An 11,766-nucleotide genomic window follows, 5' to 3' on the forward strand; every position below is an offset into this window, starting at 1 on the left:
GCATCACAGATTTTCCCGGGATGACTGCCAACACTTCACTGGAGACGTCCTTGTGCAGACATTTCCTTAATCTCTATTGGTTCTGACCAGATGTGGGAGCCTGTGGGTCAGATCGAGCTTTGATTCGACAGAAACCCCTACTCAATCTGCCAAATCCTTGATCCGTTCAAACCCATCGGGACATCGGTGAGGAAGGGGAGGGTGGGGGAGGAAGAGAGAGAGAGAGAGAGGGTGAAAGGGGCCAGAGAGAGAGAGAGGGTGAAAGGGGCCAGAGAGAGAGAGAGGGTGAAAGGGGCCAGAGAGAGAGAGAGAGAGAGGTAAGAGAGTGGGAGAACAGAGAGTGAAGGAAAGAGGGGAGACGAGCAGGGGGGAGGGGAAAGGAAGGGAGAGAGGAGGAAAGGGGGAGAGAGGGGGAAAGGGGAGAGATAGGTGGGGGAGAGAGGGTAAAATAGGAGGAGTTGGAGGGTAGAGAGAGGGGAAGAAGGGAGAGAGAGGGGAAGAAGTAAGGGAGTGGGGGAAAGGGGGGAGAGAGAGGACTGTGATGAAGCTGGGAACGAGAAGGTGGACTGTCCTGTCCCTTGCTCTGGCCTCCCTTGCCCTCCTCTCGGCTGTGGCTGCTTTTGGCAGTAGCCACTGGTGTGTGGGGTCCCACCGTGCGGTGAAGCCCCTCTGCCTCTCCGCCACACGGGGTGGGGAGTGCCTGGATCCAGCGGGAGGCCAAGAACAAGCCAATGTCTCGGAGGCCGGGTCTGTCCGCTACGTCTGGGAGACGGGAGATGACAGATACGCCCTCCGCGCCTTCCACACCGGGTTCTGGGTGTCCTGTGAGGAAGTCTCGAGTCTCCAAGGTAAGGGAATCGCCTTGTTGGGGGGTGGGGGGAGAAGATGGATATACTCCGGGACTGGGGCCCATAATCTAGGTCCAACCTCCCTGGGGCCGGGACAGAGGGAGTCGCACTGTCGGGGGAAGATGTATATACTCCAGCACTGGGACCCATATCCAAGCCCATCCTTCCCGGGGCCGGGACTGCGGGAGGTGCATTGTCAGGGGGAGAATGTATACACTCAGGGAAAGGGGCCCATAATACAGGCCCACCCTCCCCGGGGACGGGACTGAGCTGCACTGTCAGGGGGAGATGTACATACTCCAGGACCCATCATCCAGGCCCAACATCCCCGGGGCCGGAACTGAGGGAGCCGCACTGTTGGGAGGAGAAGATGTATATACACTGGGACCGGGGCATATAATCCAGGCCCACCCTCCCTGGGGCCAGGACTGAGGGAGCCGCACTGTCGGGGGGAGATGTACATACTCCAGGACCCATCATCCAGGCCAACATCCCCGGGGCCGGGACTGAGGGAACCGCACTGTTGGGAGGAGAAGATGTATATACATTGGGACCGGGGCATATAATCCAGGCCCACCCTCCCCGGGGCCAGGACTGAGGGAGCCGCACTGTCGGGGGGAGATGTATATACTCCAGGACCGGGGCCCATAATCAAGACCCACCCTCCCCGGGGCCGGAACTGAGGGAGCCGCACTGTCGGGAGGAGAAGATGTATATACACTGGGACCGGGGCATATAATCCAGGCCCACCCTCCCCGGGGCCGCTACTGAGGGAGCCGCACTGTCAGGGGGAGATGTACATACTCCAGGACCCATCATCCAGGCCAACATCCCCGGGGCCGGGACTGAGGGAGCCGCACTGTCGAGAGGAGAAGATGTATATACATTGGGACCGGGGCATATAATCCAGGCCCACCCTCCCTGGAGCCGGGACTGAGGGAGCCGGAATGTCAGGTGGAGATGTATATACTCCAGGACCAGGGCTCATAATCAAGACCCACCCTCCCCGGGGCCGGGACTGAGGGAGCTGCACTGTCGGGGAAGATGTATATACTCTGGGACCGAGGCCCATAATCCAGGCCCACCCTCCCCATGGCCGATACTGAGAGAAACTCACAGTCAGGGGGAGATGTATATACTCCAGGACCAGGGCCCATAATCCAGGCCCACCCTCACCAGGGCCAGGACTGAGGGAGTCACAATGTCATGGGGAGAAGATGTATATACTCTGGGACCGTGGTCCATAATCCAGGCCCACCCTCCCCAGGGCTGGGACTGAGGGAGCCCAATTGTCGAGGGGAGATGTATTTACTCCGGGACCAGGGCCCATAATCCAGACCCACCCTCCCTTGGGCCGTGGCTGAGAGAGCCACACTATCAGGGGGAGATGTATATACTCCGGAACTGGAGCCCATATCCAGGCCCACCCTCCATGGGGCCGGGACGTAGGGAGCCGCGCTGTCGGGGGGGGATGGATTTTCTCTGGGACCAGGGCTTTTTTCCTGCACCTCCCCCCCCACACACATTTTCCCCCTCTCTCTCTCCCCAGTAAAATGTCGGAGCTTCCTCCAAGTCACCCCTGAGTCGGAGCAAGGTCAGCCCTCTCCCTGTCGATTTGTGCCCCCACTCTCTGCACCCCCCCCTCCATCGTTCCCCATCTCCAGCTCTCCCTCCCTCATCCTCCCTTCCGTCACCCCTTCCCGCCCCCCCCATCCCCCCCAGAGAGATGGGACTCTCCATATCCATCCCTTTTTCCATCACTACCCTATCCCATTCCCAATTCCCTCAGTTTTACGGGACCTTCCTTTACCCCTCCTTTACCCCTCCCCCCTTGTTCTGCCTATCACATCTCTCATCCCTTACCTCTCCCTGCTCCCCATCTCTCTCTAGCCCAGATCTCTCTCCCACCTTTATGTGCCCTGCCTCTCCTCTCTCCCCTTCGTTCCCCCTCTCTGCCCTTTCTCCATTGCACACCTTCTCCCTCTCTCCCCCTGCCCCTTCTCCTCCCTGTACTCCACCACTCTCCCTCCCCCTCTTTCTACCCCATTCTCCACCCACCCTCCCTCAGGACAAGACCGTCCACGCCCACTTCCTGTTCCAGGAGTCCTGTGGTTTGCCATCGTGGCGGAGACCCTGAACATCGCACTCCTGGCCGTAGGACATGTTCTCCTCTGCACCCAGAGGCTGCCCTCCGCCCACCCTCTTCTTGCCCCGAGGATCAACTCCATGGCTGCACTCTTCATCGTCCTCTCTGGTGAGTCCCCCACCTTCTTTTTCCTCCCACCCCCAGCCCACTCCACAAGGAGGGAATCACCATCCCCCCCCCCCCCCCCCCCGTGAGAAGAGTTAGTCCATGTAAACCACATTTATTGCACGCCCCATGTCGAGGCTGACAAGGGGTGTGAGTGAACCCTCACCAGGTTAGGGGGGGGCATTTAGTTTATGTTGACATCTCCCACATTAATCTTCCACAATCAGCGTGAGGTGACCCTCTCCCCTTACCTGGGGGGTGGGTTAATCTATGTACCGGTTATTGGCTGCATCGATCCTCCACAAGGGGACCCTCTCCCAGAGGTGTTAGTCCAGGTACATCACTTCCACCTAACTACCCACATCTCAATCCTCCATGGGGCGTGAGGGGTCCCTCTCCCTTAGTCTCGGGGGAGGTTAGTCCACGTACACCACATCAATCCCCCACCGGCAGCGTTGGGGAATCCTCGCACATTGTTTGAGATGGAGAAGATAATCTGCACATCTGCCGTGTGATTCTTAGCGCGAGGGGACCCTCTTCACTCACCTGGGGGTGGGGGATCATCCAAGTGCCCCACATCTGCCACACATCAATCCTACACAGAGAAGGAACCGTCCAACCTCACCGAGGGCATGTTAGTCTGTGTACACCACATCTGCCACACAACAATCCTACACAGAGAGGGCACCATCCATCCTCACCAAGGGTATGTTAGTCCATGTGCACTACATCTACCACATCAATCCTCAAAGTTTAAGGGATCAATATTGTAGAACAGAGGCTACAGGGACTGACACGGTGAATGGTGGGGAGTGTTGTAGGACAGATACCTCGGGGTACAGGGGCCGACATGGTGAACGGTGGGGAGTGTTGTAGAACAGAGAGACCTCGGGGTACAGTGAGCAACGCGGTGAACGGTAGGGAATATTGTAGAACAGAGACCGTGGGGTACAGGGACCGACGCGGTGAATGGTGGGATGTGTTGTAGAACAGAGAGACCTCAGGCTACAGGGACCGACACGGTGAATGGTGGGGAGTGTTGTAGGACAGATACCTTGGGGTACAGGGGCCGACACGGTGAATGGTGGGGAGTGTTGTAGAACTGAGAGACCTCGGGGTACAGGGACCAACATGGTGAACGGTGGGGAGTGTTGTAGAACAGAGAGACCTCGGGGTACAGTGAGCAACGCGGTGAATGGTGGGGAATATTGTAGAACAGAGACCGTGGGGTACAGGGACCGACACGGTGAATGGTGGGGAATATTGTAGAACAGAGACCGTGGGGTACAGGGACCGACACGGTGAATGGTGGGGTGTGTTGTAGAACAGAGAGACCTCGGGGTATGGGGACTGACACTGTGAACTGTGGGGAGTGTTGTAGAACAAAGAGACCTCAGAGGTCAGGAGATTAGAGTGAAGGATGAAGAGAGCTGAGGTATGTGGGGAGGAAGAGCAAACAGAATTTAACTGGGATAAATTATCATTTACTTGCAGAATGGTGTAGGGGTCAGATGGGAGAGAGAGCGTCAGACGATGGGGAAATGCAGACAGGAACAAGAGCATTTTTTGGGCCTGTGGAGTTAATGATGGTTCTGACCTGGTTGTCTCCATACAGGTATCGTGGGGATGCTGGGACACATCATGTTCACTATGGTGCTACATATCACAGTCAGTCTGGGCCCTAACGATTGGAAACCACAAAGCTGGAACTATGGATGGTCCTTCCTGTAAGTGAAACTCCCTCTCACCCATCCCGTCACACACTCCTGGGGTGAGACACAGAGTGAAGCCCACTCTCCCCATCCTGTCACACTCCCGGGGGGAGGGGGGGGGTGAAGGGGGAAACACACACATATAGTGAATGCTCCCTCTCCCCCATCCCATCACACACTCCCGGAGTGAAACACAGAGTGAAGATCCCTCTAGCTCCAGTCTCATCACACACTCCCGGGGTGGGACATAGAGTGAAGCTCCCTCTCCCCGTCCCGTCACACACACCTGGGGTGGGAAACAGAGCGAAACCCCCTCTACCCTGACCCGTCACACTCCCAGGGTGGGACACAGAGTGAAAGACCTCTCCCCCGTCCCATCACACACTCCCAGAGTGGAACACAGAGAGAAGCTCCCTCTCCCCGTCCCGTCACCCACACCTGGGGTGGGAAACAGAGCGAAATCTCCTCTCCCCTGACCCTTCACACACTCCCAGGGTGGGACAGTGAAGCCTCCACTCCCTGTCCCATCACACACTCCCAGGGTGGGACACAGAGTGAAGTCCCCTATCCCCCGTCCTGTTACACACTCCTGGGGTGGGGCACAGAGTGAAACTTCCTCTCTCCATCCCATCACACAATCCTGCACAGATGTGGAAAGAGAGGTGGGAAGTTTCAAAGGCTCTTGAAACCTCACCATAGCTGAACAACTCATTCAGTATCTGGTTTCCACAGCCTGGTCTGAATGTTTTATTGAAAAATCTTTAATCCTGAAGATTACATGTTTAAAATAAGGGGATTGGAAGGATTTGCTTCAGTCAATGCAAAGGATTACGTTTAATTTTAAAAATTGGACTAAATATTGGAGATCAAGGATGACAAATTATCCCTAAAGTTTGCGGGGCTGAGAGAGCCGCACTGTCATGGAGAGATTTATATACTCCGGGGCCCATAATCCAGGCCCACCCTCCCCAGGGCCTGGACTAAGGGAGCCACACCGTCAGGGAGATGTATATACTCGGGGACTGGAGCCCATAATCCAGACCCACCCTCCCCGGGGCTGGGACTGAGTGAGCCGCACTGTCGGGGAGAGATGTATATACTCCGGGACCGAGGGCCCTTAATCCAGGCCCACCCTTCCCGTGGCCGGGACTGAGGGAGCCGCACTGTCGGGGCTGGGGAGAAAGTATAAACTCCGGGACTGGGGCCCATAATCCAGGCCCACCCTCCCCAGCTGTACTGTCGGGGGTGGGGGGGGGGATGTATAAATACTCCGGGACCGGGGCACATAATCCAGGCCCACCCTCCCCAGGGCCGGGACTGAGGGAGTCACACTGTCATGGGGAGATGTATATACTCCGGGAACCAATCTCCAACCTTTTGCTCTCTGTCTCACTCCCCTTCCCCTTCCCCCTCCTCGGCAGGTTGGCCTGGTTCTCCTTCAGCTGTACCATGGCGTCTGCCGTCTCCTGCCGGAACAGCTGCCACCAGGCAGTGGCTACGCACCGGAGGGCCACTGGGGGTTTGGAGGCGTCCCCCTTCTCACCTCGTCTCCTGCTCCTCGACCCCAGCGAAGCCCCCTTCCTTTGGGAAAGCTCTGCCTTCTCCACCCCAGGGGCTGAGAGGGGGGGCGACGGAGCTTCCCCGACAGCCTGTGGGGCATTCTCTCCCTGCTGAGTCACCAAGGGGGATGGGGGTGAGAGAGAGGAGGGAGAGGTGGGTGTCCAGAAACCTGTGCCTCCTCCGTCTCTCGGTGCATGACCTTTGAATCTGTTCCGCTTGACCCCTGGAGAGATCAAATCCCCTCCAACCGCTCCTCCAGGTTCCCGTGACCCTGCCTCTGCTCTTCATTCTGGAGCCACGAGAGGGGAGTGGGGGAGGTGGGGGTGAAAGTGGTTGGGTTATGAGGTCAAGATCAGTCAGCCCACCAAATCTCGAATAATTTATTGTACAGCATCAAAATGGAGGGCAGGTGAACGAGAAGGGTGAGGGGTAGAGGTGAGGCAAGGGGGGGGGGGTGGGAGAGAGAGATTGGGGAGAGAGGAGAGGGGAAAGGGGGCAAAGAGGGAGAAGAGGGGATTGAGGGAGAGAAGCTGGGAGAGAGGGTGAATTCCATTTGCTGTGCTGTTACATTAACCCTCATCCCCATTTCCCAGCCTCCCCTCTGCCGTCTTCCTCTCTCTCCCTCCACCTTTGTCAGCCCCAGGCTTGTGTCTTGCAGTAGTGGAGCACCAGCTTCCTGTCACTTCCAAAGCACTGCGGAGGGAAGATAAACAAAATTCCAGTCAGAGGGATCCAGTGGCCCCTTGGTCCATCTCTTCCCTGCCGTCCCAGCCCCTGCCCCCATCCCCAGCAAGGCCTTAATGCCTGGACCTATCCCCTCCCTCAGTCCCTGCTACCAATTCCCTGATTCCCCATCCAACAGACCCTCCCGGTTCCCCACCTCTCTCCCCTTCCTCTCCTCTCTCCCTTTTCAGTCCTCCTCCCCCTCTTGCCCAACCCTCTCCCCTTCCCCCTTCCTCAGAAAGGCCTTCCATCCTACCTCATCCATGCCGTCCTTGCCCCACGTCAACCACTCCTGTCTCCCTGCGTCTGTCCCTTCTGCCTCTCCCCCTGCCCCATCCATATCCACGATCCCCTTTGAACGGGATGAGTCAGCGTCCCCGCTTCAGGCCCTTCCCTCCCTCCTCCCAGCACCTTGCCCCCCTCCCACCCCCCTGTGGGAGTGTGGAGAGGGGGTGGAACGTCTGTCCTTTAAATCTCTGCCCTTTCGACCTGCCACCCTCCACTTTTGGAGTCCCCCACCCCAGAGCGTGAAAGACGTTGACCCACCACCTTCCCCGCGGCCCGAGGTGGGGAGGGTGCGGGCTTATAAACTTTCAGAAGGCCTCCTTCATCCCAGCCTAGCTGGCCCCGGCCTTGAGAAGACAAGCCCACTCCCCACCAATCCTGGGGTAACTTCGCTGCCCCTTTTCCTGGATTGGCGATATTCTTCCCACATCAAGGCAACCATATCTCCCCGTAGTTCAAAAATAAAAAGGCTTTCTAAGTGTGGGGTGTGTGAGACGGGTTGTCGTAGTGAGGTAGTACAAGACTCTGGTGTGGCCGAACCTGAGGTACTGCCTTTGTGCCTGGGAGATCATGTTTTACCAACATTGTAGAAGTTTTCGAGGAGGTTCCCATGTAAGTAGATGAAGTAAAAGCTGTGGAGGTTGTCTACGTGGACTTTAGTAAGGCCTTTGACAAGGTCCCACATGGGAGGTTGGTCAGGAAGGTTCAGACTCGTGGTGAAGTCATGTACTGGATTTGACAATGGCTGGACGGGAGAAACCAGAGAGCAGTGGTGGACAGTGGCTTTTTGGACTGGAGGCCCAGTGGGGTGCGTCAGGGATCGGTGCTCAGACCATTGTTGTTTGTCATCAATATCAGTGATCTAGAATGATTACGTGGGGAACTGGATCAGCAAGTTTGCAGATGACACTAAGATTGGAACCCCCTCGTGAACAGTGAGGAAGGTTTTCAAAGCTTGCAGAGATCTGGACCAGATGGGAAATTGGGCGATGGAATTTGATTCAGACAAGCGTGAGATGTTGTATTTTTGAAGGACTAACCAAGAAAGAACATACACGGTGAATGGTCGGGCACTGAGGAGTGCAGTAGAACAGAAAGACCTGAGAATACAGACACATAATTCCCTGAAAGTAACATCACAGGTGGATGGGGTTGTAAAGAGAGCTTTTGTCATATTGGCCTTCATCAATCAACGTATTGAGTACAGGAGTTGGGATGTTATGCTTAAGTTGTATAAATTATTGTGAGGCCAAATTTGGAGAATTGTCTGCAGTTTTGGTCACCAAACTACAAGAAAGTTATCAATAAGATAGAAAAAATGCAGAGAAAATTTACTGGGATGTTGCCCAGACTTCAGGAACTGAGTTACAGGGAAAGGTTAAACAGGTTGGACTTTATTCCCTGGAGTGTAGAAGAATGAGGGGAGATTTGTTAGAGGATGTTGCCTGGACGTCAGGAACTGAGTTACAGGGAAAGGTTAAACAGATTGGAACTTTATTCTCTGGAGTGTAGAAGAATGAGGGGAGATTTGATCAAGGGATTTAAAATGATGAGGGGATGGACAGAGTAAATGTAGGTCGGCTTTTCCCACTGAGGGTGGGTGAGATAGAAACCAGAGAACATGGGTTATGGGTAAAAGGGGAGAAGTTTACAGGGAACATTAGGGAGAAACCGTTCACGCAAAGAGCGGTGAAAATGTGAAGGAAGTCAGAATGCGGGTGCGATTTTGATACTGAAGAAAAATTTGGAATGGTACATGGATGGGAGGGGCGTGGACTGGGTGCAGGGCAGTGGGGCTGGGCAGGATAACAGTTGGGACTAGAAGGGCCTGTTGCTGTGCTCTAATCTATGGTTCTCAGAAACAGAGAGAAGACACCTCCAAAAGGATCAAACTGTGGTTGGGGGTGTTGTGGGAGGATGCACGGGATACAGGTAGGATGGGGAGTTGGGCGGAGAAGTGGTAGATGGAGTTCAATCCGGATAAGGGTGAGGTGATGCATTTTGGAAGGACAAACCAGACGGCTGAGTCCAGGGTTAATGGTCGGTTATTTTAACAGTGCAAAAGAACAAAGGGACCTTGGGGTCCAAATCCATGGATCCCTCAAGGTCACCGCACAGGGAGGTCTATGGGATGTTGGGATTCATTAGTCGGGGATTGAATTCAGGAGTCGGGAGGCCATGTTACAACTCTACAAATCTCTTGTAAGACTCCACGTGGAATATTGTGTTCAGTTCTAGTCACCATTACAGGAAGAATGGGGAAGCTCTGGAGAGGGGACAGAGAAGATTTTCTACCAGGATATTCCCTGGATTGGGAAACAAGTCTTATGAGGCCACGTTCGCAGAGCTGGGACTTTTCTCTTTGGACCGTAGAAGAATGAGAGGACACTTGATAGAGGTCGACAAGATTCTGAGAGGCATCGACTGGGTGGACAGCCAGCGCCTGTTTCCCAGGGCAGGATCAGCCAACAGCAGAGGACGTCTGTACAAAGGAAATTCAGGGGAGACATCAGGGAAAGGATTTTTTTTATACAGAGAGTTGTGGGGACCTGGAACGCCTTGTCGGGGACAGTGGTGGGGACTGGAACAATGGGGGAATTTAAGAGTCTCTCCGACAGGCACATGGATGCAATATCCAAGGAGGTCCCTTCTGAACCCACTCTACCGGCTGTCAAACGTCTCTCCCTCACACCCATAACCCTCCATATTTCCTGCATCCTCTGTGTAAAAGAACTTACCCCTGAACCTCCCTTCTTTCACTTTGTACAGACAGCCTCTGCTGTTGGCTGATCCTGCCCTGGGAAACAGGCACTGGTGGTCCACCCTGTCTCTGCCTCTTAGAATCTTGTTGACCTCTATCGAGTCTCTTTTCATCCTTCTACGCTCCAAAGAGAAGAGCGTCCCACTCTGCCAACCTGGCCTCATAAGCCACCTTCTCCAACCTGGGTGATATCCTGGTCCATCTCCTCTGCCCCCTCTCCAGAGCTTCGTCATCTTTCCTGTTATGAGGTGACCAGAACTGAACACAATACTCCAAATGGGGTCTGACCAGAGTTCAATAGAGTTGCAACATGGCCTCACAGTTCCTGAGTTCAATCCCCCGACTAATGAAGCCCAACAGTCCATAGTCCTTCTTAACTACCCTGTCAACCTGCGCAGTGACCTTGAGGGATGGATGGATTTGGACCCCAAGGTCCCTCTGTTCATCCACATGGCAAAGAATCCTAACACTGAACTGAAGGCAGAATACAATGTTAATGCCATGTCTCTGGCACGAAGTAACAGACTTGGGGTCCGTGAAGCAGGATGTGGGGGGGGGGGGGGAAGGGGAGAAGAGATTTCTTCATCTGGAGGAGGTGAATCGGTGGGTATCGTTGGCACAGATGGAGGTCAAGCTTGAGGAGATTGGGTCCATCTCCGAAGTATCTCGTAAACCTCTACAGGTGGACCATGGAGAGCATTCTGGCCGGTTTCATCACTGCCTGGTACGGAGGCATCAACTCTCAGGGCAAGAATAAACTCCAGAGGGTTGTTCACTTGATCTGCGACATTACAGGCACCAGACTTCACTCCATTGAGGACACCGACATGAGTCGGGGGTCTTCAAAAAGCAGCCTCTATCTTCAGAGACCCCATCACCCCACTCTTCACTCTGCTACCATCGGGGAAAAGGTCCAGGATCCTGAAGACGAGCTACTCAGTGGCACATGAACAGCTTCTTCCCTGCTGCCACAAGATTCCGGAATGATCCATGAATCCCAGGCACTGCCAGACTTTTTGTACACTGTTATTATATTTTATAGTAATGTTGTGAGATGGTTATAATATGAATGTTTGCTCCGTGAAGCTGCCGTAAAACAATTTGTTCATGAAAATAAATGCTGATCCTGAGTTAGTGGGGAGATTTGTAGCTGAGGTCGCTGGGTTCCCGGTTAGTGAGGGAGCGGGTGAAAGAAAGGCCGAACAGATAATGGGGAAGGGGGGTGCAGAGAGAGGAGTAGATCACTTTGGCCTCAAATGGGATGGGGGAGGCAGATTCAAAATCCCTGTTCTCTCAGCGACCACCAGCTCTCACCTCGTAGAGCGTCCCAACGTCGTGTTCTGGGCACGGAGCAAAAGACTGATTGACGTAGATAAACTGAAAGAGATGGAGAAAATTAAGCTATCATGGTCAAGAAGGGGAGAGGTAGGGAGATGTATATACTCCGGGACCGGGGCCCATAATCCAGCCCTCCTCCCCGGGGCCAGGACTGAGGGAGAATCGCTGACAGGGGGAGGGAGGGGAGGGGATGGGAGGTAATGTACAAACGTCAAGCCTCCTTGCATCTCACCAACTGTTCAGAGGGCTCGAACTTCAGGAATCTCTTCACAAATTGCCCAAGCCCTA

The 11,766-nt window shown here is 54.7% G+C and overlaps 1 protein-coding gene and 1 long non-coding RNA gene across 3 annotated transcripts; one reads left to right on the top strand and one right to left on the bottom strand.

Moving 5' to 3' along the window:
* Positions 1 to 519: 519 nt before the first annotated feature.
* On the top strand, positions 520 to 6,795 carry LOC138758312 (germ cell-specific gene 1-like protein). Of its 2 annotated transcripts, none has more exons than XM_069927044.1 (5): positions 520 to 848; positions 2,398 to 2,442; positions 2,950 to 3,102; positions 4,715 to 4,826; positions 6,233 to 6,795. In XM_069927044.1, exons 1-5 carry the CDS (start codon positions 542 to 544, stop codon positions 6,483 to 6,485), a joined length of 870 nt encoding a protein of 289 aa, XP_069783145.1. In that variant the 5' UTR covers positions 520 to 541; the 3' UTR covers positions 6,486 to 6,795. The 2 variants fall into 2 exon arrangements, with proteins under 2 accessions (XP_069783145.1, XP_069783146.1); XM_069927045.1 differs by having other exon boundaries at positions 2,739 to 3,102; positions 6,233 to 6,323.
* LOC138758313 (uncharacterized) lies at positions 6,736 to 11,766 on the bottom strand. The gene is made up of 3 exons (XR_011354250.1): positions 11,711 to 11,766; positions 11,455 to 11,517; positions 6,736 to 7,064 (listed from the first exon to the last, which is right to left on the bottom strand). It is a non-coding gene; the product is annotated as an uncharacterized lncRNA (long non-coding RNA).

The sequence above is a fragment of the Narcine bancroftii genome, chromosome 3, assembly GCF_036971445.1.
Source record: "Narcine bancroftii isolate sNarBan1 chromosome 3, sNarBan1.hap1, whole genome shotgun sequence".
In the NCBI taxonomy this organism is placed as follows: Eukaryota; Metazoa; Chordata; class Chondrichthyes; order Torpediniformes; family Narcinidae; genus Narcine; species Narcine bancroftii.

Excerpts from the sequence above, each read along its gene's own strand:
- LOC138758312 (XM_069927044.1), top strand. The coding sequence starts at position 542 with ATGAAGCTGGGAACGAGAAGGTGGACTGTCCTGTCCCTTGCTCTGGCC. Across the intron at positions 849-2,397 it reads GGAAGTCTCGAGTCTCCAAG|TAAAATGTCGGAGCTTCCTC; the intron begins GTAAGGGAATCG and ends CTCTCTCCCCAG. Across the intron at positions 3,103-4,714 it reads ACTCTTCATCGTCCTCTCTG|GTATCGTGGGGATGCTGGGA; the intron begins GTGAGTCCCCCA and ends GTCTCCATACAG.